Genomic DNA, 22,350 nt, shown 5'->3' with positions numbered 1-22,350 from the left:
TAGGATGCCTACAAGAACAAATCAGTGACTTTACTATGACTAAAAAATTCAGGAATCGTCATCAAAATATTGAGAAGATTAATTTTTAAAGGCTCAGTGATTAAATATACTTCATGCTGAGGCAACACTAGTTAGAACATTAGCTGAGTAATTTAAAATTAAAATACAAAATTTAAACACAGAAAGGTTCCAAAGTGACAAGCCTTACTTCAATATTTCTTCTCTGCACTGCCTCTGTGTGGCAAAACAAGCTATAGCCCACATTTTGATTTCAACTCCTGTGTGGAACTGTTTTCCTCGCATGTCCCATACTCCATGGCTTGGTGTTGCTACTGTACGATTCTACAGAAAAAAAGAGAAAGAGAAATACGGCAGAAAGGAACAAACACTTAACATATGGTTTATTTCAACAAGCTAATATACATATATATGATATTCTACATGGGATAGGTTGTTCTAAATCAATATTACTTATATTTTTATCGTAGAAAAAAATTCTACTAAACTCAAGCAAAGACATCTTGAAACAAAAATAATATTGTTGGAACAATAAAACATTTTCTAAATTCCAGGCTTAGCTAGGATGACCTTCTCTCCATATACAGAAACTACATTTATAATTTAAAAAACTACCAAGAGATTTTACCCGTCCTCCATACTGGAGCATAGGTGCTGGAAGTACGCGTCCGGTTACATGGGCCATTTCATCCCGAACTTTAAATTGAAACTCCTGAACAAATGGATCTGTTTCATAATTTGCACTTCTTACCTAACAACAGAAAGTTTGTAGTTACTTTCAAAATTCCTCCAAATCCTGTACTTTACTTATTAGAAGTCTCTATTTTTTTTTGTTTACTGTATCAACAATGTTCTACAATAGGCCTTTTTAATGGTGTCCTAACTAGAGAGCAGAGAATCTTAACCTGAGGACCACAAATCACGAATGGACTGCTTAAGTCTGTGAACTTCCTGGTAATTTATAGTAAATTTAAATGTATTAGGTTGAATAATAAGAAATTTCAAATATTTATGACCCATGAAAATAATAATTTTATATGATTAAACCTAATATAGTTTGGGGAGGGTGGTCTAGAGATTGTAAGAGAAATACCTTTGACCCCAAAAAAGTTAAGAACCTTTAACTAGAGGATCCAGATATACACTATTAAAATTTAGTTTATGTAGTTTGATAGCAAATATTGATAATCCTAAGGCTTTTCCCCGCTAATTACTTTACAATTGATATAAAATTTACTTGAATATTTTCAGATAAAAAGTGCCATATTATAAAATGTACTTAATGGGATATAATTGGGACAGATAAGAAAGCCAGTATGACACTCAGATGATCATTTTTACATAATATATCTATACATACAAAGATAAAGAATTTATCGTAATTCAGTGTAGGCTTGGATCCCGAGAGTATAATTCATGCTTATAACATATATAATATAGTAACTAACTGTGTTTTTCAAAACATATTTACCTGGTCTTAGGGTAAATGTCAAATAAGGTTATAAAAAGAAGGCAATGTTCAAGTCTTTGAGTAATCTATGAAAATTTGCCTGCCACAGTATTACAGACCAAAAAAGGAAAAAAAAAAAAAAAAACCCAAAACTGTATAATCTAAATACGTAAAAATAATCTCCCCAAAACAAGCAGTTGAAGTTGTTTTCTAAATTAGGCACTGATGCATCTTTTCTTCAAGTTTAAATGCCATTCATTTCTAGTGTGTTTTAGTGTACCTCCACAGTAAGAACAACTTGATTTAACAGGACTTGCCGTATGATGTGCTAGCTGCTAAATGTTTTATAACTAATTTTCACACAGCCTTATAACTACAAAAGTAAGTCTTTTATAATCTTCACTTTACAGAGGATAAAACTAAAGTTTAGGAAAGTGAAATGAGTGGCTTAAAAACTATATAGCTAAGCAAGTGACATAGAATCCGAAACCATGCTATGTTGTGATTGTAGAGTTCTTACCTTTAGTCACTGCACTAGCCTTTCAGATGCTATTATCAGAATAATAAAATAATAGTAACAATAAATGAAGAATCTAGACTTTGAACTCAGAGCTGTTAAATTCCAAAGCCTGTACTTTTAACCACTGTACAATATTGTCTTGCTGAACAGAAAAGCTGTAATAAATGAGTTAAAAGTAGTTAAGATTTTATAGAGTGAGAGGTTCTAGTCTCTTAAAGGTTTTAAAATCTTGTCATGGTAGATCAGAGAAAAATCCATGATGAGAACCAGACTGTATTTTCCTAATTAAATATCATGTTACAACTTTCATTCACTTCTTATAAAACTATAAGAAAAAAAGTCTTTTTCTATAATGGCTTATAAAATGAGACAGTTCTATAACCCTTTTTCAACAATCTTTAAAATTGCTTTTGAAAGTGCTATGAAGTTGTTTTAGGTAATACTAATATTTTGACTTTTTTCTCTTTACCTGGGCAATTTAAATGATATTAAAGAGCATAAGATCCAGGTCCCTTTTATTTTTCATTTTGCCTTTATCCCATCATTTTATAGAGTGGTATTGATAACTCTTCCTTCCTCCCCATTTAGAACAATAAGACAGCTTAGAAACCCTACATGGTTAGAACTGTTTAATATTTCTTTGTTTATCCTGTAGTTACCAGTCTGATACTGGGGGCTAAGCAATCCTACTCTGAGTATTAAGACTCTATTGCTAGTCGTGATACCTTGACTCTTCTTCCTCCTCTTTTAGGTGGGATGCCATAAAGTTCTAGTTCACTATATTGAAACATTAGTTCTAAGAGATTCTGGTTTGTATCTAATTAAAGAGTTTTGAGTTAAATAAGAAGGAGCTAACCCTTTTCATAGAACCAAGGTTTACTCCCAGAACACCACTACTTACTTCCATGAATCCTTTAAATTCTGATAGCTCATGAAATGGTAATAAGGTACAAATTGCTAAGGACATGGTTCTTTAGCAGTTCATCCTAATACATTTTTAATCCCCATTTCTAGGGTTAAGTACTAACCAATCTGCTAATTTCCTCTTGTCTATCTGGTGCAGATCTTGCTGTTGCTTTGATCATAGTGGAAGTCTGATTGTCGGTTAGCTTCTTGATACATCGTTGCCCTGCCACAATATTACAGACCTGCAAATGGAAAAAAGTTTTGTACTAGACATTCGCATATATGTATATATTTTAAACTCTCAATGCCAATTACATGTGAAATTAAATTTTAATTTTTTAAAATCTACTTCATTAAATCGCTTCTTTTTAACATATTAAGTAAAAAGTAATAAACAATACTGCTTTACAGCACGATTATAGTTAGGTAAAATTTATACCAAATAAAAAGGCTGCAAAGAAGTGTTCCAAAATACTAACAGTGTATACCTTTAGAGTGGTAGGACTGTGGAAGAATTTTTTCCATATTATTTGATTACCAAAAATTTAGAATAAAATAAAATTGAAAAAGTTAAATCTCCAGAATAAACGTGAAGGTATGAAGTTAAAAGACCCCAAAAGAATGATGAATAAGAGGATATTAATAAGCAACCTAAACACATTACTTCTAGTGGCAGATACGTATGTTTCTGCTCCTGCCCCACTTGCAGACAGGGAAGGTGTGGGTACTTCAGCTGAAGAGTATACTTTTCTCTGAAATATTGTGCTACTGTTCTCTCCACAGTTTGGCCATTTTCTAACTGTAAAGGAAAGCTGGGGAAAAAAAAAAAAGTACACATTATCAACTCTTATCTCAGGATGAGCCAGCAAAACTCCCAATCCACTAACTGGAGTAAGCTGCTTCATATCATCTCTGCTGACAAACACCAGCTTTTCTTACGTTTGATGACTGGCAGGCCTTCTTGTTACATTACAAACACGGTATTTCCGTCTCATTGTTCCACAATGAGTCACTTCAACCTTCAGACCTGTTCCCAACAAGAAAAACTGAGGTTATAGAACTGACACATGTAAAACATTTATAGCTATAAAGTCTGTTCACTACTATAAAAACTCAAATAAATTCTGAACAGAAAATCTGTGATATAGGCAATGTGATATTAAGAAAGGATTTTATATGTGACATTGCAAATAATGGTTATAATCACAGTAGACCTAACTCCAAACCTTTTCCCTACCCTATCAAGTTCTACATATTAAGAAATAGTACCAAAAAATTTGAAACGCCTGTAGATCAAGGGACAAAGTTCTTCATTAATAAAAAGCCTGTTTACAATATATTCAGGTATTTATTCTGGGAGAAGGAAGGAGGAATGAAAGAGAAGTTGCAATAATTCTCAAGATATTCTATAACCTTCAACGTATATGAAATTTGAACATCCCAGTCATCACATACTGACTGAACATCAGAATTTCATAAAGCTCAAGGACGTCCTTCAAAGATTTTTAAAGCAAGGGGGGAAAAAAAAAATCCTAGGCCCTTTTAACAGAAGTGGAATGATAATTTTGTTGAAGTATAATATAGCGACACAGCTCTTTTACGACTATTAGAAATTAAATGCAATCAAAATAATTCTTCGATCAGATGATCCCTACTTAGGGAATCACTGATCCCCTTTGAGAATCTCATGAAAGCAATAAGCACTCAGAAAAATGCACCTACACATGGATCCTTCCAGCCCACTTATGGACCCTAGGAGTTTGAAGATTCTAGGTCTGTTTTTGAAAGTGAAGCAATGGACTTTTAAATCATTGGCTGAAATTCTTTGGGATGAATTTCTTAAGCAGCCCTGTCCAACAGAGTTTTCTGAGATGATGGAATGTTCTCTATCTGTGCTAATATGGTAATCACTAGCAATATGTGTTACTGAGTACAATATATGGCCAGTGTGACTGAGAAACTGAAAATTTAATTTTAACTAGTTTAAATAAGCTACATGTGGCTAATGGATACCATACTGGCCAGTGCAGTCTTGGAGCGAACTAGAGAAGAGTTAACAAATATACAGTGGCTACTGCTCAGAGAAGCAACTCTACTTCTATGGCCTATACTCAAATGGAGGAAAATCTAAAAAGGGATAAATGGAGGACAATTTTTAGCTCTCTGATAGTATTTATAGTTATTATTTTTATATTATTTCCATTTTATATTTTTGATTCCCATAGTGCAGTGGTTCTTAACCAGAGGTGATTTTTGCCCTCCCAGGAACATTTGGTAATGCCTGGAGATATTTTTGATTGTCGCAACTGGGGAGTATTATTGGTATCTAGTGAATGGTAGGTTTAGGGATGCTTAGATCCAAGGATGCTGCTAAATATTCTACAATGCACAGGGCAGTACTACCGCCCACCCTGATCACAACAAAGAAGTATCCCGCTCCAAAATATCAACAGTGTCAGGTTGAGAAACCCTGCTATAGTATAACTTATTTTCCTGTGCATTACTAACTACAGAACCAAACACAAAGTTCACTCATAGTAATATTTTCTTCTAATGTATTGGCACAAATTAAGATGCTAAATAAACACAGTGTCACTATATCAGATTGGTTTGGATTTTTCTTGAGTACTCCTAATTGAATCAGTGAGAAATGTTTTTTTTTAGTAACTGCCTTTATAAAACTAAAATTTCAGATGAATTAGAGTATTTACTATGCCTCTATAATATAAAGGAGACTAAAATAATAAACTATCAAGAGGTTTTATAAGAAGATAATACCAACAATGTAAAGTAAGCAAGATGTAAAAATATAGTGTTTAGGGGGAAAACACAATAGAAAATTTAAAACAAATTTCTGTTGTCTTATACCACTTAGCAATTTGTTTTCAAGTCTTCCCTTTGAATTAAAAAAATTATTAGTGAGGTTCTACAAGCTTACTACATAAGTTTTTACCAAAAATAAATTGCAACTCTTATACATATATAGTACTTTTACCATGTACATCCCCATTATTTCTGCTCTTTATGATGAATTTGTGCTTGAAGAAACCACCCTAATATTTAGGAATCAGTTCAACTGGAACCAAATGAGTATGCTAAGGAAATTTAATCATTATAGCACATTTCCTATCACTATTTAATAATTTTCATCAAATTCCTTATGCCAGCTAAAAATTAAACCCAAATATATAGCACAGAACACATAACTTTGATTTTTTTTGAGTTACTGTGGTAGGAATACATGATGTACTTACTTTAAAGAGACCCCCCCCCTCACTTTTTTGAAAGCTTTTTTGACTTTGAATGGAGGAAAAAATCATTAGTTTGTCAATTAGCTCCAACTGAGATTTTTCTACCCTGTACCTAAGGTCATAGGTTCCTAAGGATTAGACTCAAACCCAGGAGTTAGCGAAAAGTTGAAAGTTAAAAAAAATGGACTACACAATTCTCTGCCTAGGACCCTCCCTAAACCCTCCAACCAAAAAAAAAATATTTTTTGGCTTTAAAATATCAAATATTTAACCTATAAACTTGGCTTTACCTTCACTATAACATCAACTTTATAATGCTTTCTAGTCATTTTTTCAGTCATTTCTTTGGGCCCCTGAGCAGCTGAAGTTAAGATCGAGTCCATGTTCTTCGGGTAGCAGTTGAATCCTTGTTCTGTACATCTTGTATTTTCTGTGATAAAGTGGTGATATGAGTTGATTGCATAGTTACTGCACAATAAGGTAAGTGACTCCATGATATCAGAGGTGGTAACTCAGCAGCAACTCCACTGGAAACCATGGCATTTAGATGATCATGTGTTAATGGTGGGTAACGCACTACCTCCCAAAAGTGCCAACTGTACAGTTAATGCAGATTATGAAAGGATAATGGTAGGGTTGCAGCACAGTAATAAATAACACTTTCTTATTCTGGCACTTCAATTACTTAAGATAAATAGATGTTTATTTTCAAAGCAGGAAGGATGTTCCTTATAATGTTTTACTACTGTGATGATGTCTTTCTGGGTTACTAAAATGGCAAAGAATGAATGATTACTGGAGCAAGCATGATGTATTCAGTTACTCTTAATCAAAATTACTCTGGAAAAATCCCTTAAATTGCTGATAAAGTACAGTATATGTAGGTTTGCATATAAAACTATATTTAAATATATGTAGAAATGTATGTACATATAGAGTATGTATACAAAATATAAATTTTAGAAGACTAGTAAAATTTTTTTTTTTCTCTTTGGAAAAATAAGGCAGAGATAAATTTACATTAGTAAAACATACATATGATGCAACACCACTGTACAAATTTTAGCATCTAACTAAAATAGGCAAGATCAATGGTCAACTGTATAATGTACACAAAATAATTAAATTCCAACTCTAGAACAATGCATGAAACAGCCTAGCCCCATATCCATAAATTTTTAAAAGAATAAAATATTCCATCATTTCAAAAAATAAGAAAGTCATTACATCAGAATATGTTCAAAGAATGATTCCACTTCTGAAGTAACAATGTTTTTGAAATAAGCTTTCTACTTTTAGCAGTACTATAGAAGCATTTTCCCACGAGATACTCTTATACACCTTCAAAGAAAGTGTTAACAAAAAACTAGCTGGTATCGATATTAATTTCATTACTTGGTACTTCTTTCATTGAAACACTATCTAAGATGTTATGGTAATTAATTTAATATTTTATAACTGATCTATATTTTACTGGTAATGTTACATGAATAAATTTTAATTAAAAAATTTTTTTCCAAGAAAAGTTTGTTATATCCATGCATTTTATAGTTAAGTTGTTCCAAAAGCTAATTAATTCACCTTTTATCTCTTTGGTGAATTTTACCCGATGAGAATCAGTCAGAGGTCTTGGTTGCTCATCAATATTATGAATGTCAAGAACTTCACACATGAACTGAATTACAGGTTGTGCTTTGTAGAAGGCAGTGGCAGAAACTAAGAAGAAAAACACAAACAGTACAAATTAATGTTTCCTTAAAAAATTCTGAAACTTGATCTCAGGCTCCATAACAAACTAATTATAGAATTAAAATTATCCTTTATATATACTTACATATATATAAAAATATTTACAAAATTAAGCAGTTTCAATATGATCTGTTTGACTGGAACACAGGCACAAGAATAGAAAAGCTGGACACTACAGTTTTTATATGTCTCTCTCACCATGGGTAACTGAATTATTACATTCTCTATTACATGTACAGAGAAGTGTTCTGGGGTGTGAGATAAGGCCTGTAAAAGGACAAAGAAGGCCTGAGCCCCTCAGATGAAAAGGCTACGTATTATTTCTTAAACAAAGCTTTCTATGCCACCCCAGACTATTTATCTATTCTAGTAAGAGTTCTCTCTGTCTTACACAGATTTGGGAAGACAGTAGCAATAAAAGTTATTAGTGCTAATCCAAGCTATCGGTAGTAATAGTACGGCGTATCTGCTCGATGTTACCTAGCTATCGTTGGCAGTTTTCTAACAGTCAACCAGGATGATTTCTTAACCACGGGTTTTGGAACTGGAAGAGCTTCACCAATCATTACTAGATCACCACCACACATTTCTTAAACGCATATTTACTGACTGCTATTTGTGCTATAAAACATCGGGGATACAATGAAAAGTACAACCAAAAGACAGTAAGCTACATGCTATGTTATCTTTATACTTAAAAAAACATGTCTACTGTCTGCTGAGCTAAATGTAAACTTTTATGTGGTACTGTTTCTCTCTCTCTTTGGTTTAGGATTATGTGTCCTCCACAAAATGTCCTTCACCTCTGGAAGGATATTTATCAAGGCTTTAAGAGTAGTTGTCTTAGGATACGCGTGGGTGGTGAAGCTACTGTGGATTTTTATTTTCTTTTTAATTTTACCTTTAAATCTTCATTTTATAGTGAGCACATATTACCTTTTCCTTTATTACAGAAATACTATATGAAGTCTCATCATAAAATATCCAAATAATATAGATATATAAAGATTTCCTCCAGTCTCCAAGTAACCATTGTTGGTATGTATGTATATATGTATGTATGTATGCATGTATGTTTAAATCCTGTTTTTATTATGCACTTACAGAGATACCATATACATACAACTTTTTTTACATGAGATCAGATAATAACTGTTCATGACATTATTTTAAATAATGTCTTAAATATGTCTTAGAGATCTTTCCATGTCATAACATTCTTAATGGCTTCATTTTATTCCTCAGTATGGGTGCATGATAATTAAGTAAATATATACTCCCTTCCTCTTTTAATGAAAAAAGAACTCAATGGTAAACCGTTAGAAATATTCTGGACTGTGATTTTTTTCTCATTATGTATTTAGAGATAGATTTACATGTATTACTATGGAACTATATCATTCTTTTTCAGAGCTGCAGGATATCTCATTGCATGGATGTACTTCATGCCCCTAATGATGGATAGTTATGCTGGTTTTGTTTCTTTACTAGTACAAAAAATATTCTAATGAATGTTATGTGTGTGTACATGCAGGCGTGCAAGCATGCACACATCCATGAGTACTTCTGTAGAAAGATTTAAAAGGAATCAATACTCATTGCTAAACTTCTATCCAAATAAACTTTAGAAACACCTCTGCAATTTCTAACTAATTAAAAAAAAGAGAGACTGATAAGATCGTATTAGCATTCCGGATATTTTATTCATATCCGCAGTAGTAAAAAAAGGTATACATTATATTCTTCCATTAAAAATGTGACAATATTGTTGTGCATTAAAAAAAGGCTGGCAGGATACATACCAAATAAGCACATATTGCTTCTGGGTAAACTTTAATAAAGTAAATAAATAAAGGAAAATAAATATATGGTAAGTAACATGCTTATTTTGTCTTTCCTTTAATCCCACAGGTAAATTTCCTTCACTGGATTACTATAGTACAGGCATTCACAACTAATATGTCTGACTTCAGAGCTGAAACTGCTAAACAAACATTATTTATGCTGTTTAACATTCTTCTATTATTTTCCCTCCTATTTATACCACTATGCTTCTAATCATTTTAGTGTTTATCATCTTCTCTATCAGAATTTAGGCATCTGAGGTGACAATTAAACTTAGTGAAAAAAAGCTGTTAAAAAGGTGAGTTGAAATCAGTGAGTATAGTCAAATTAGGTATGAATTTCAATAAGCAAATATCTGCTTTTACACCTCTTGGTTAATTAAATCTTTAACATTTTATAAGCCTACATATATATGCATTTTATTCCTTCCTCTTTCACAAATTAGCTAATTTGAAAAAGTAATATTTATGTTAAACATTTAAAAAATCTATTAACAAAATATACCACATTAATGTGTTAAAAGAAGCATACAACCATTTCCATATATGCTGGCCCCCAAAAAGCATAAGATAAAATTCAGCATCATAGCTAATACTCTCACTGTACCAGGACTAGAAGAGAACTTTCTTAATTTGATAAAAGTTATCTATCAAAAAATCTATGGCACATTCAACTTTACTTAATAGGAAGCTCTAGATAGCACAGTAATGCATGTTAAAAGAAATAAAAGGTAAAGAGAATGGAAAGGGAGAAACAAAATTATCATTCTCCACAATATGACTATCTACACAGAAAATCCAATAATCTATAAATTACAGAATTAATAAGAGAGTTCAACAAAGTTGCTAGATTTAAGATCAACATAAGAAAATTAATTATATTCTATACATTAACAACCAACTTAAAATGTAATAAAAAAACACTTAAAGTCACAACAAAAAACATAAAGCACTTGGGAAGAAATTCTAATAAAAGATGTATAAGACTTATAGAAGTAATAAGTATCTTTACTACTAAAAGATATTACAGAAGACTTAAGGCAGTAATATATCCAATTTATGTAAATTATCCTCAAATTAATCTGCAAATTCAAAGCAATTTCAATCAAAATACCAACAGGATATAACCCCTTGACCTCTGAAATTTAAGAAGCTGATACTGAAATTAACATGAAAGAGCAATGAAACATGAATAGCCAAGACAATTTTTAAGAACTAGGTCCACCCTATCATTCATCAAGATTTGTTGTAATCCTATTCAAGTCAAGAGACTGTGGTGACACACATATAGACCAGCAGTATAGACTTGAAAGCCTACTTCATATTATATACGAAAATAAACTCCTATTCTGAGAACTAAATATGGAAATAAAAACAAAATTTAGAGGAAAATATAGAATATTTTGATTTTGGAGGTAAGAATTTCTTAAACAAGATACAAGACTACAAATCATTAAATCTATAAGAAAAAAGATACCGTAAGCAAAGCCAAACAACCAACCACCAGGCTATAGATTGGTAGAGGATATGTGTCATAAATATAACAAATGATTAGCATCTAAAATATTTAATGAGTTCCTATAAATTAAGATAAAACAATGAAAGTAGCAAAAGATATGAACAGGTATTTCACAGAAGAGAAAATCTAAATGTCAAAAATAAATTTTCACTGATATTCTTATTTGTAAATAAGGTACTAAATATAGAAACAATATTGAGTCATTTTACACCCATCAAGATGGGCAAAAAATGTCAATACCAGTAACACAAACTGACAACGAACCAATGGAAGAATGAAAGCTCTCATATAGATTGTAGGAATATAAACTGATACAAGCAGTCAGGAGAGCAAATGGTAATATACAGTAAATATGTGCATAATTTTCAACCTAATTTTCAATCCCACTCTACTGAAATACATACTCGAGAAATTCCAGATTTAAAAAGGAAGACATGAATAAAAATGCTTATTGTAGCATTGTTTTTAATAGTAAAAAGAATGGAAACCACCTAAATATCCATACAATTAAAGTTAATGGGCAGGAGCTAGATTTCGGATAAATAAAATTGAGAAATAAAGTACAGATATTACTTGAGAGTTTAGTGGAAATGAGATAGTATCAACTAGTTAGATTGATAGTATCTAGATATGTATAAACACAACTAAAGAAAAAAATATTTACCAAAATTGACTAGATATCTAGAATACCAGTGGGATAGTCTTTCAACGGATGAACACGGCATATCTCTGAATCTATTAAAGTCACTAAATTTCATTAAGGTTTTGTAATATACTCTATAACTCTCATATATATTTTAATACATTTATTAATAATTTTTGTTGCTGCTGGAAATGTATCTTTTAATTTTTTGTCAGTTATTAACTGTTGCATTTTTTAAAAAAACTTTATTTTCTTCTTTTCATGGGTAGCAGGATTAGAATAATAATACAAAAGGATAGGCTTGGAAATAAAATAGGTTTTAATCCTAGGTCCAGCACTTACTAATTATCATTTCTCTGAATTTCTATTTGTTCATCTCTAAATTTAGAAAAATACCTACTACTGATAGCATTAGGGTGGAGATTCAATGCAAGGTACCTATTTGTGCCCAGAACATGTCAGAAGCTCAATAGAGCTTCTTTTTTCATTTTTGAAGAATTGTCCTTTGCTCACCGATCTACTGAGATCTAAATTTTAGGCAAAATCATTTTGTCACTATAACCTCCTTAAAGAGTTATACGGGAGAATATTACATGAATAAGAGATCAGAGTTCTTAAGTTTGTTTTTTACTGTGTCAAAACTAAAACATTCTCTGTTAGGATACAGCTAAAATAACAGATGCGGAAAAAAGAAAATAATAATTTGCCATATTTAAAATAACCAGGACTATATGTATCAAAAGAGTGTAGGTGCAAATGAATAGTATAAAACAAAGCAGTAATTAATGTTGGATCCCGGCACTAAGATAATCAAAATTATACTTCAGTGTTGTAGACATACAACAGAGAGGTTACATGGTATGGCAGTTATCTGCCTCAGTCTTACAGGTTTACTTCCATGGCTCTGAAGGTATAAGAACAGAAATTAAGACCACTCATTACATAATACCTTTTTATGGTAATTACTAGTCAGCACATCAGAGATCACATTAAACATCCTGTATTTCCTATTATCAGCTAGCAAAATATTAACATAGTACTCAAGAGGTATTGATAAAGGATTATTTTTTCTATTTTTAACATAAAATGTCACATATTTACTAAAATGTCTAAAACATCAATATGCCATCTAACAAATTCTAATGTGAATACCACATAATGAGCATTCAGATCAAGAACTAAATATTGCCAGTATCCTAGAAACCTCTTCCTTAGCTCCTTCCCAAACCTAATGTCTTCTCTCTAAAAGAAACCAAAACCCTGGCTTTTATGGTAGTTACTTCCTTTTCTTTATAGATTTACAATATAAGTACAGATCCCTAAACATCAGTTTAGTTTTCCTAGTTCTTGAATTTTATGTAACTGGAAACATACTGCATATAATCCTTGAGACTTTTGCTAAAGATTGTTTCTAACTCATTTATATTAATGAAATGTAACTAGTTTCTTCATTTTCATTGCTCTGCCTAATACTGTTAAAGAAATATACAATTTATGCATTCTAATGCTGGTGAATGTTTGTATTGGTACTTTCCTTTGGTTACTAGAATATCATTAACATTCTTATAGATGATCTTTTTGATGCACGTATACATACAAACTTCTCTCAACGCTGTATCTAGAATTGAGTCATGATGGATGTGTATCTCTAACTTTTCTAGATGATGCCAAAAACTTCTAACGTGGTTTTAAGTCACTCTCATAAGCAATGTGTAAGTCACTGTTGTGTCAAATTCTCACCAACTGTTAAGTACTATCAGATTTGAATTTTAGCACTTCCGGTGCGTGTGTAGTGATATTTCACTTTTATAAAACAATTTTGAGCTATAATTTACATACAATAAAATGCATTTGAAGTGTTAAATTTAATGATTTTGACAAATGTATATTTACGCTATTACCACCCCAATTAAGACACTTCCATCAATCCAGAAAGCACTTTCCTGCCTCTGTGTAATCAGTTCCTCTCACATCTGCCCCAGACAACCACTTTATGATTCCTTTCATTAAGATATTAAATGGTTCCAAAATTTCAAATAACTATCAATTATACTGTATAATTATACTGTGCCTGGCTTCTTTTGCATTTCTTAGCTAAGATTCACCCACGGTACTGTACAAATTAGTAGTTCTTTTTAATTCCTGGGTAGTATTTCATTGTATGAATATATCACCATTTGCTTCTCCATTCACCTGTTGTTGGACATTTGGGATTGTTCCCAGTTTCTAGTTATTATGAACATGTACACATACATGCACAAATATTTGTATCACCCTATTTTCATGTCTCTGGGGGAAAGATCTAGGAATAGAATCGGTAGGTCATGTGGAAAAAAAAAAAGTTTAACTTTTAAAAGAATCTGCCAAAGTATTTTTCAAAGTGGTTGTATAATTTTACACTCCTCCCATTTCCAGTTGCTCCATATCCTTACCAATATTTAAAATTACCAGTCTTTTTAATTTAGCCAATCTAGTGGGTATGAAGTGATATCTCATTATGGTTTTTAGTGGCATTTTCCAATGACCAATGATGATTAGCATCTTCTCAAGTGCTTAATGGCTACATATCTTCTTTTGTGAAGTGTCTGCTTTTGAATACTTTAAAAAATAACCCGAGTTATGCGTTTTTTCATGTATTCTGGACACAAGTCTTTTGTTCAGATATATTTTGCAAATGGTTTCTCCCAGCAGTAGCTTGCCCTTTCATCTCAAGAGAGTTTTTGAGAAAGTTTTCATTTAGATATTTCCAATACATTAAGAAACCTTTGTCTACTCCAAGGATATGAACGTTTTTCCTGTTTTCTTTGAAATTTCTCAGTTTTAGCTTTGTTTTAGAGTGTGATAACACTTTGAATTAATTATTGAGCATGGTGTGAAATAGGGAGGTTTTTGATTTTTAACATACAAATATCCAATTGTTCTGGCATCATTTGAGAAGACCATCTTTTCCCCATTATGTTAGCCCCTTTGTCAAATATCAACCAACCACATAAGTGGATCTATTTGTGTAGCTATTTTAATTGCTTCTCAGCCTTCTGGCTAAGATCAAGTGTGCAATATCTGTAGCTATTCTATAACTTGATTGATATGTCTATCTTTACTCCAATATTAGTTTTGATTACTGTAGTTTTAAAGCATGTCTTGAAACCCTCCAATATTGTTCAAGATAGTCTTGGCTATTTTAGGTTCTTTGCATTTCCAAACAAATATTAATCAGCTTGTCGATTTATATTTTTAAAGAGCCTGATGAGATTCTGAAATTACCTTGAGTTTATAGATCAATTTGAGGAGAATGAACATATCTTAACAATTTGAGTCTTCTGGTACAAGAACATATGTTTATATCTTTCTCAGGAATGCTTTCTTATCTTTCAGTGTAGAGGCCTTGCACATCCTTTTTTAAATCTATTCCTATATTTTTTAAATATTATAAATGGTACATACATTTTTTTTCATTTTCCCAACTGCTGAATGCTGATATTGTTATATTGCTAGTGTCTTGTGACCTTGCTGAATTGATCTATTAATTGTAATAGGGGTTTTTTTTTTTTTGTAGATTAGGATATTTTCTGTAGACAATTATGCCTTCTGCAAACAGAGATGGTTTTATTTTTTCCTTCATAATATTATGCCTTTATTTTTCTTGGGCCTCCAGCACAATGTTAAATAGAAACAGTGGGAACAAGTATCCTTGCCTTGTTCTTGATCTTGGGGCAAAAGCAAGCAATCTGGTCACCATTTAGTATGATGCTGCCTATATTTTTTTAGATGTTTGATCAGGCTGAGGAAGTTTTATTTCTAATTTGCTGTAAATTTTTATCATGAGAATGTAAAAATGCATCAAACGATTCTCGGTTGAGGATTATATTATTTTTTTCCTCAGGTGTCAGAGGTATCAGAGATATACTAGCTTCATAAAATTAAGTTGAAAAGCTTTCCCTCCTCTTTTGTTTTCTGAAAGAATTTGTGAAAGACTGGTATTTTTTCCTTAAATGTTGGATAAATTCATCAGTGAAATCATTTGAGACTGGAGTTTTCTTTGTTAGAAAGAATTATGAATTCAATTTCTTTAATACATACAAGGCTATTCAGATTTCTGTGTCAAATTTAATAAAGTTGTGTTTATCTAACTGTTAAAAAGTTGTTCATAACATTTCCTTATTAGTCTTTCAATTTTGAAGGATCTTTAGTGACACCCTTCATTCCTGATATTAGTAATCTGTTTTTCTATTTTTCTTCATTAGTATTACTGGTATTAATATTTTTAAAAGAACCAACTTTTAACTTCATTCATTTTCTGTACTGTTTTCTATTTAATTTTTGCTCTGATCTTTATTATTTCTTACCTTCTTACTTTAGGTTTAATGTTTTCTTTTTCTAGTGTAAGACAAAAACTCTGTGTGGTAGCCAGCCTCCAAGATGGTCCCTAATAAGTCCTGCCTCGTGGGATTTGCAACCGTTAAAGTCTCCTTTATACTGAATATAACTGAGATGTGTAATAGATTATGAAAATGGCAGAATGCAACTTTCAATGCTTGACCTTATGTCATTGCAGCTTCTGCCTTGCTCTGTTATGGATTACCTGTTCCAGAGAAAGTCAAGCACAACATCATGAGGACACTTAACCAGCCCTACTGAGGTCCACCACATGGCAAGAGACTAGGCCTCCAGCACAAACTTGTTACTGAGTTTTACAGATGAAAAACAAGACTTAATTGTCCATTTTAACATTTATTAAGCACCTACTATGTCAGGGACTCCTTTATGGGTTGGAATTTAGAGAGGAATCAAACAAAGCCTCTGCCTTTTAAGAATAGATCCTGGGTTAAGATGAAAGATTAACCACAAGGAGCTCATTTCATTCCTTCTCCAAACTCCACTGCAACTATGGTTAAGGAATTAAAAAAAAAAGAAAAGAAAAAAAGACATTAACCTAGACAGAGAAAACAGGAAATGTATCAATATAAAGCAAGTGGGCAAGTTTTAACTAATATAGTAGAGCCAAGAAAGTGAAATTCTAAGCCAGCTATGTTGAGAAAGAGGTAAACTCCAAGACCCCTTGTGTAGCTCCACACTGCTGAACAACTGCCACGTCTTCATTCCTGCATAAATCTGTAGGTTTACTCCTTGGAAAAAGTAAAAAGCTCTTTGGAGGGAGGATATCAGTAAAATTGAGGGTATAGAACTGTACCAAAAACAAAAGATTAAATGGACTATAAATATTAAATGCTGAATGCAGACATCCCCCAAGCCAGAATCCCCAACCTGGCTTCCAGAATGCAGGCAATCAGACTGTTACCCTTTAGGCAGGAGTTTGGAAGACTTGCACTGGGTAACTTGACCAGACAAGAAGAGAGAACTAAGGGTTCTAACGTTCTAAGCTCCCCTACATCAGCCCACTGAAATCATCCAATGATGAAGTTCAAAGTCAACAGGCCCCACTGATGCATTCATTCAAAGCGTCTAGTCAGTGTTTATACTTCCACTGAACCATGAGTAAATAATCAAAAATACTACATACTTGAGGAAAGTCTCCAAAATGGAAGACAGATCAAAATAACAAAAAAGAAATTTGGAGGAAGCATATGCATGTGCAGGAAAAAGAAACACCAAAATTATTCTCAGTGAGCTAAGAGAGTATACTATATCTATGAAACAAAAATAGTATGCTATAATAAAATAACATTTGGAAAATAAAAAAATATTAGAAATTAAAAATAGAAATGAAAAACTGGAGAGGACTGGGAGATGAAGTTGATAAAATTTTTCAGCAAGTAAAGCAAAACAAGGGAAACAAAAAGACAATGGATATACACTTAAATGGGTATATTTTATGGTATGTAAATTAAACCTCATTAAAGCTATGTAAAGAACAGAACACTACTTTCAAATTTATGAAGGAAAATTATTTCCAACATAGACACACAACTAAACTATCATGAAGATTTGTTGATACATTTTCTAATGAGTACAGCGTCAAAAAAATTTGCCTCTTGTGTACTCTTTTCTCATGAAACGTCTGAAAAGAAAAAAAAATGGGGGCGGGGGGAGGAGGGATATAGGAAACAAGAGATAAATTTAGGAGAAAGAAAATTCCTCAGGGAGATAGTGAAGTGTGATCCCAAGAGGACAGCTGTGCACCAAATACGAAGGGTATGCTCAACCAGACTGAAACAAAGGTGAATCAAGAAACAGATTTGATGAAGATTGTCACTGAGATTCCTGCAGCCATTATACAGTTTTTCTAATGTGAGGAGACTGGGTAAGCTTGATACAGATGTCTTTACTTGGCCCTGCTTGACCTCGTGTTGATAAAGTTCTTCCCCTGCCTGCCTGAAATCAGACTCTAATTTTACTCTAAAGAAATGTTCTGCTTTAATACACTTCTGAGAGGACTAATTTGAATATTATAAAAATTAAATACTTCTTAATCTTAGAAATCTTATACTGAACTCTAGGCATATGAAGCAAGCAATACTAATATTGATTAAATTACTTACTAAAAATCTGTTTCCCTTTTCTTGCAAAGAACTTTGACTCTTAAGCAGAATAAATTATAATTACTAAATTCTATGACCATTTATATTTTCTGACTACTTTCTTCTTGGACTAACATAGTGTATGTGTTATAGAAAGCTACTTTTTACTGAAAAGTACAAGAAAGTTAAAGAAAAATAAAGGTTTCTCAAATGAGATGCCCTGGGTTTCAGATTTGTCTGCCAGAAGTCTTGCTTCTTAAGGGTTGCAGTACAACACTGTGAATATTAAGGGCATAAGCTCTGGAGTCAAAACAGTTGATTGATACCACTTAAATATAAACTATGTGATCCTGAGCCTTAAATATAAACTATGGTTATATTTAAATATCGATTTAATAGGCTATATCACATATAGACTATTTAATATAAAGGATAAACTAACTGTGACCTCTAGATAGAGGAAGTTTAGAGATTTTCTCTCTAAACTTCAGTTGAGAGTATCACCTAACTTATACTTGTGGTGGAGTTTTTATAATCTATGAAAAACATCTGGTATTCTATTTGGTACATAATAAGTAGTAAATAGAAATATCTTAAGGGAGACATAACTAATAAACTCCAGATTTATTGTGCTGTTAAAATGCGTGTTGTAAATGAGTTTCACTTAAAAGCAGGCTAAACTAAAAATAAACTCCACATTTCACTGAATTTAGGATGCCAGTGAAGTAGGGTATATCAATATTTTATGTATCCTAAAGAAGAAACCTGCCAATTAAACTGTGACAAACCATTAACTATTAAGACATCTCCCTATTTCAGAGATGATGAAATGTGAAAAAAATTTTTGAGTCTTAGATTGGTAAAATTCAGTAAGTTTAATTACATAGTTGAGACGTAGGATAGTAAGTACCATGAAAGTCCATGAAAACAATCATTTTGAAGACAAGATCAACACACAATTAGAATTAAATTGCTCTCTTTCTTAGAGTACTCTTCCATGCTCATCTCCACCGCCAATCTCATCTAGCTCCCATCTGTTACCTCCTCAGAGAAACATTCCTCTGAGACTAGAATATGTCCGTCTCTTATATGCTCCCATTGCACTCAATATTTCTTCGGAGTACTCATTATATTGCTCAATACCAGTCTTTTTCAGTAGATTTCAAGTTCAATAAGGGCTGTTTTGATATACCAAGTGCAAAGGTTGCAAAATCATTATCACACAGAAACAAAAAATATAAGGTGCTCAGTGCAATATTTTCACTCATTTTTCATAGCAGCATTACATATTATTGACAACTAAAAAAATAAACCCATTTAAAATTTCAGGCTTCACTTTCATTTTGTTAGGATACCATAGATCTTTTTAAAAAATATCGTCAATCTTTCAATTTCTTTGCTTCGCAATGGCACCTTAAGTTACCTACATACTCTGTTCACACAAATAAACAAACTCTCACATTTTTCTTGAAATATGTAGCCTTTTAGGTCTATCTCTTTCCCCTGCCCCAATCGACGTATTCCATTTTTCTTCTTCCTACCTAAAGGGAACCAGTATATTGAAATTGGTGTGTATTTGTCCCACCTAGGTTTTGATAAATTTTACTGCATTTGTATGTATCCAGTATATACTTTTGTTGTTTTACATTTATATAAATAACATATCCTTTTGCTATTTGCTCCGCCCCCAATATTGTTTTCAATATTGATACATGGTTCATTCGTTTAACTGTTATATAGTATACCGCAATATTATATAACAATTTATGTACTCATTCAGCATGTTCACTCACTCTACTAATAGAAATTAGGCTGTTTCTAGTTTTCTGCTATTATAAATAATGCCTCAGACACATATGTAAGATGTCTCTATGGTATATTATGGGTTCTAAGATATGTGCGATTTCATCTTTACGTCATCTTTTCTAGATATAAAAACTGCTCTCCAAAGTAGTTGTATCAAATCATACTCCTACCAACAGTGCCTAAGAGTTCCTTTTACTTTATTCTCATCAACATTTGATGTGACTTTAATTTTTACTAATCTGATGGGTATGAAATAGTACCTCACTGACTTCATTTGCATTTTCCTGATCACTAATGAATATGAGAATTTGATTTTCATGTGTTTATTGGCCATTTGGATTTCTTCTTTTGGGAACTACCTGTTTTTCTACTGATCTGTCCTTATATTTTGTAAAATTCTTGGTTATATGTGCTAAAGATGATCTCGTAGCTTTTTGTTTGTTGTGTCTTCTATAAGACATAAGTTTTCAATTTTAATGTAGCAAATTTATCAGTATTTTCTTTTATGACATAGTTTTTATTTTGTTCAATGTTAGACATATCCTCTTATTATTTTTTTTCCTAAAAGAATTTCAAAATTTTGCTTTTCAAATTAGGATTATAATCCACCTAGAATGTTGGGTATGATGTGAGATGAGTATCATACAGTTAACAACTGTATAAACACAAATAATTAAATATTCTACTCTTTCCTCAGTGATATGAAATGCCACCTTGACATTTACAAAGTTTCCATATACACACATGGTTTGCTTCATTAATCTGTCTCTGCACTTAAAAGCAGTGTGGTATAACTTTTATAAAATAAGGAGGCTAATTATTCCCTATTTATTCTTCTTTAAAATTATACTGGCTTTTCCTGGTCGTTAATTTTTCCATGTAAATCTTAATATTGATTTATCAAGTTTCATGATATACCTTATTGGGATTTTTACTTAAAATTGCATTTATAGATTAATTTTGGGAGAACTCACATCTTATCAAATTGTGTCTTCTCAATAAGCCTAATACATTTCATTCATTTAGTACTTCTCTTATGTTTTTAATAAAACTTGTATTTTAGAGACCTTTCAGAAATCTTTTATTCCAGTGTATCTCATTTTCAATCCTAACTTTTGATCTCATATTTGTTAAAGCTCAGCTAAGACATCATTTACTTTTACAAATACTTTTCTAGCTTTCCAAGCTTATTTGGATGCTCCTCCCCTATGCTCTTGGTTTTATTTATCTATTTTTTGTTTAATATGACCAAGAGTTGTGCTAGACATGGAGGGCACATTCACTGTTGAATAAAATTAGCTTTATAGAGCTTTCATTCTAATAGGAGACACAGAACAAAAAATTTATAATTCAAGGTGACACATGCTATTACAGGTGAAGTACACTGCGCTATGGGAATATATAAGAGAAATACCTAACTCAGACTTGGGGGATGGCTGGTTGGGGGGGGTGAAGGGTGCCAAATACTGCTTCTCAAGGAAGTAACATGTGGACTGAAACCTGTAAGAAGAACAGAAGTTAGCAAACACAGCAGTGACTATATATCATAGTACTGATATCCTGGTCTTACTCTTGATTTTATTAGAAAAGTTCCCATTGCTTAACTGTGAAATCATCTACTCTTAAAATGTTTCCTCCCTTGGCTTCTTTACACCACTTTTTGGCTTTCATACTGCCTGTGATAACCACTGATTGCTCACTGATCCTTCTTCCTGCCTTAAATGTTAGCTTTCCCCATGGCTTTCTCCTTCTCATTCATGTTTTCAATCTCAATATTATTCCTAAAGTCCTTCCATTTCTACAGTTCAAATATGGATTTGTATACTAAGGAGTCCCAAAATGTTTACTTTTTAGCTCCTACCCATACTTACAACTACATTCTAAATGTCTCCTCCCATATGTCTCAAAAAACCCTCAAACTTTAGATATATTCACATTTTATACATGACGTATACTGCCAACCAACTGGCAACAGCAGATATACCTCTCATATTCAGTTGACAGCATAACCATTCATACTTGGTATGAGTAAGTCACTATTCTGAATGTATGTTGGCAAGAAAGCCTTTCTGGGAGACTAGTTTATAACACTGTACAGTTACTGCGCCTGAGGTTTGGGAACATGAAAGTTGTTTCAAAGATTGAATAATCACTGCATTTTGTAG

The 22,350-nt window shown here is 32.2% G+C and overlaps 1 protein-coding gene and 1 pseudogene across 9 annotated transcripts in view; one reads left to right on the top strand and one right to left on the bottom strand.

Moving 5' to 3' along the window:
* Nucleotides 1-22,350, bottom strand: part of AGO3 (argonaute 3, RISC catalytic component) — a 102,488-nt gene that overhangs the window by 34,513 nt on the left and 45,625 nt on the right. For 7 of the 9 annotated variants that reach the window (XM_011357973.2, XM_011357971.2, XM_011357972.2 and 4 more), the window contains 6 exons: nt 7,727-7,861; nt 3,834-3,921; nt 3,559-3,706; nt 3,017-3,136; nt 647-769; nt 209-342 (listed from right to left, as the gene is read on the bottom strand). In XM_011357973.2, coding sequence (XP_011356275.1) covers nt 209-342; nt 647-769; nt 3,017-3,136; nt 3,559-3,706; nt 3,834-3,921; nt 7,727-7,861 — 748 coding nt within the window. Of the gene's footprint in view, nt 1-208; nt 343-646; nt 770-3,016; nt 3,137-3,558; nt 3,707-3,833; nt 3,922-7,726; nt 7,862-21,599; nt 21,686-22,350 lie in introns of all 9 variants that reach the window. The other 2 variants (XM_023529365.1, XM_011357975.2) reach the window with 2 other exon arrangements.
* On the top strand, nt 14,920-15,075 carry LOC111738286 (annotated as a pseudogene).

The sequence above is a fragment of the Pteropus vampyrus genome, unplaced genomic scaffold (assembly GCF_000151845.1).
Source record: "Pteropus vampyrus isolate Shadow unplaced genomic scaffold, Pvam_2.0 Scaffold36, whole genome shotgun sequence".
NCBI lineage: Eukaryota > Metazoa > Chordata > Mammalia > Chiroptera > Pteropodidae > Pteropus > Pteropus vampyrus.
This window is presented reverse-complemented; position numbering and strand designations above follow the sequence as displayed.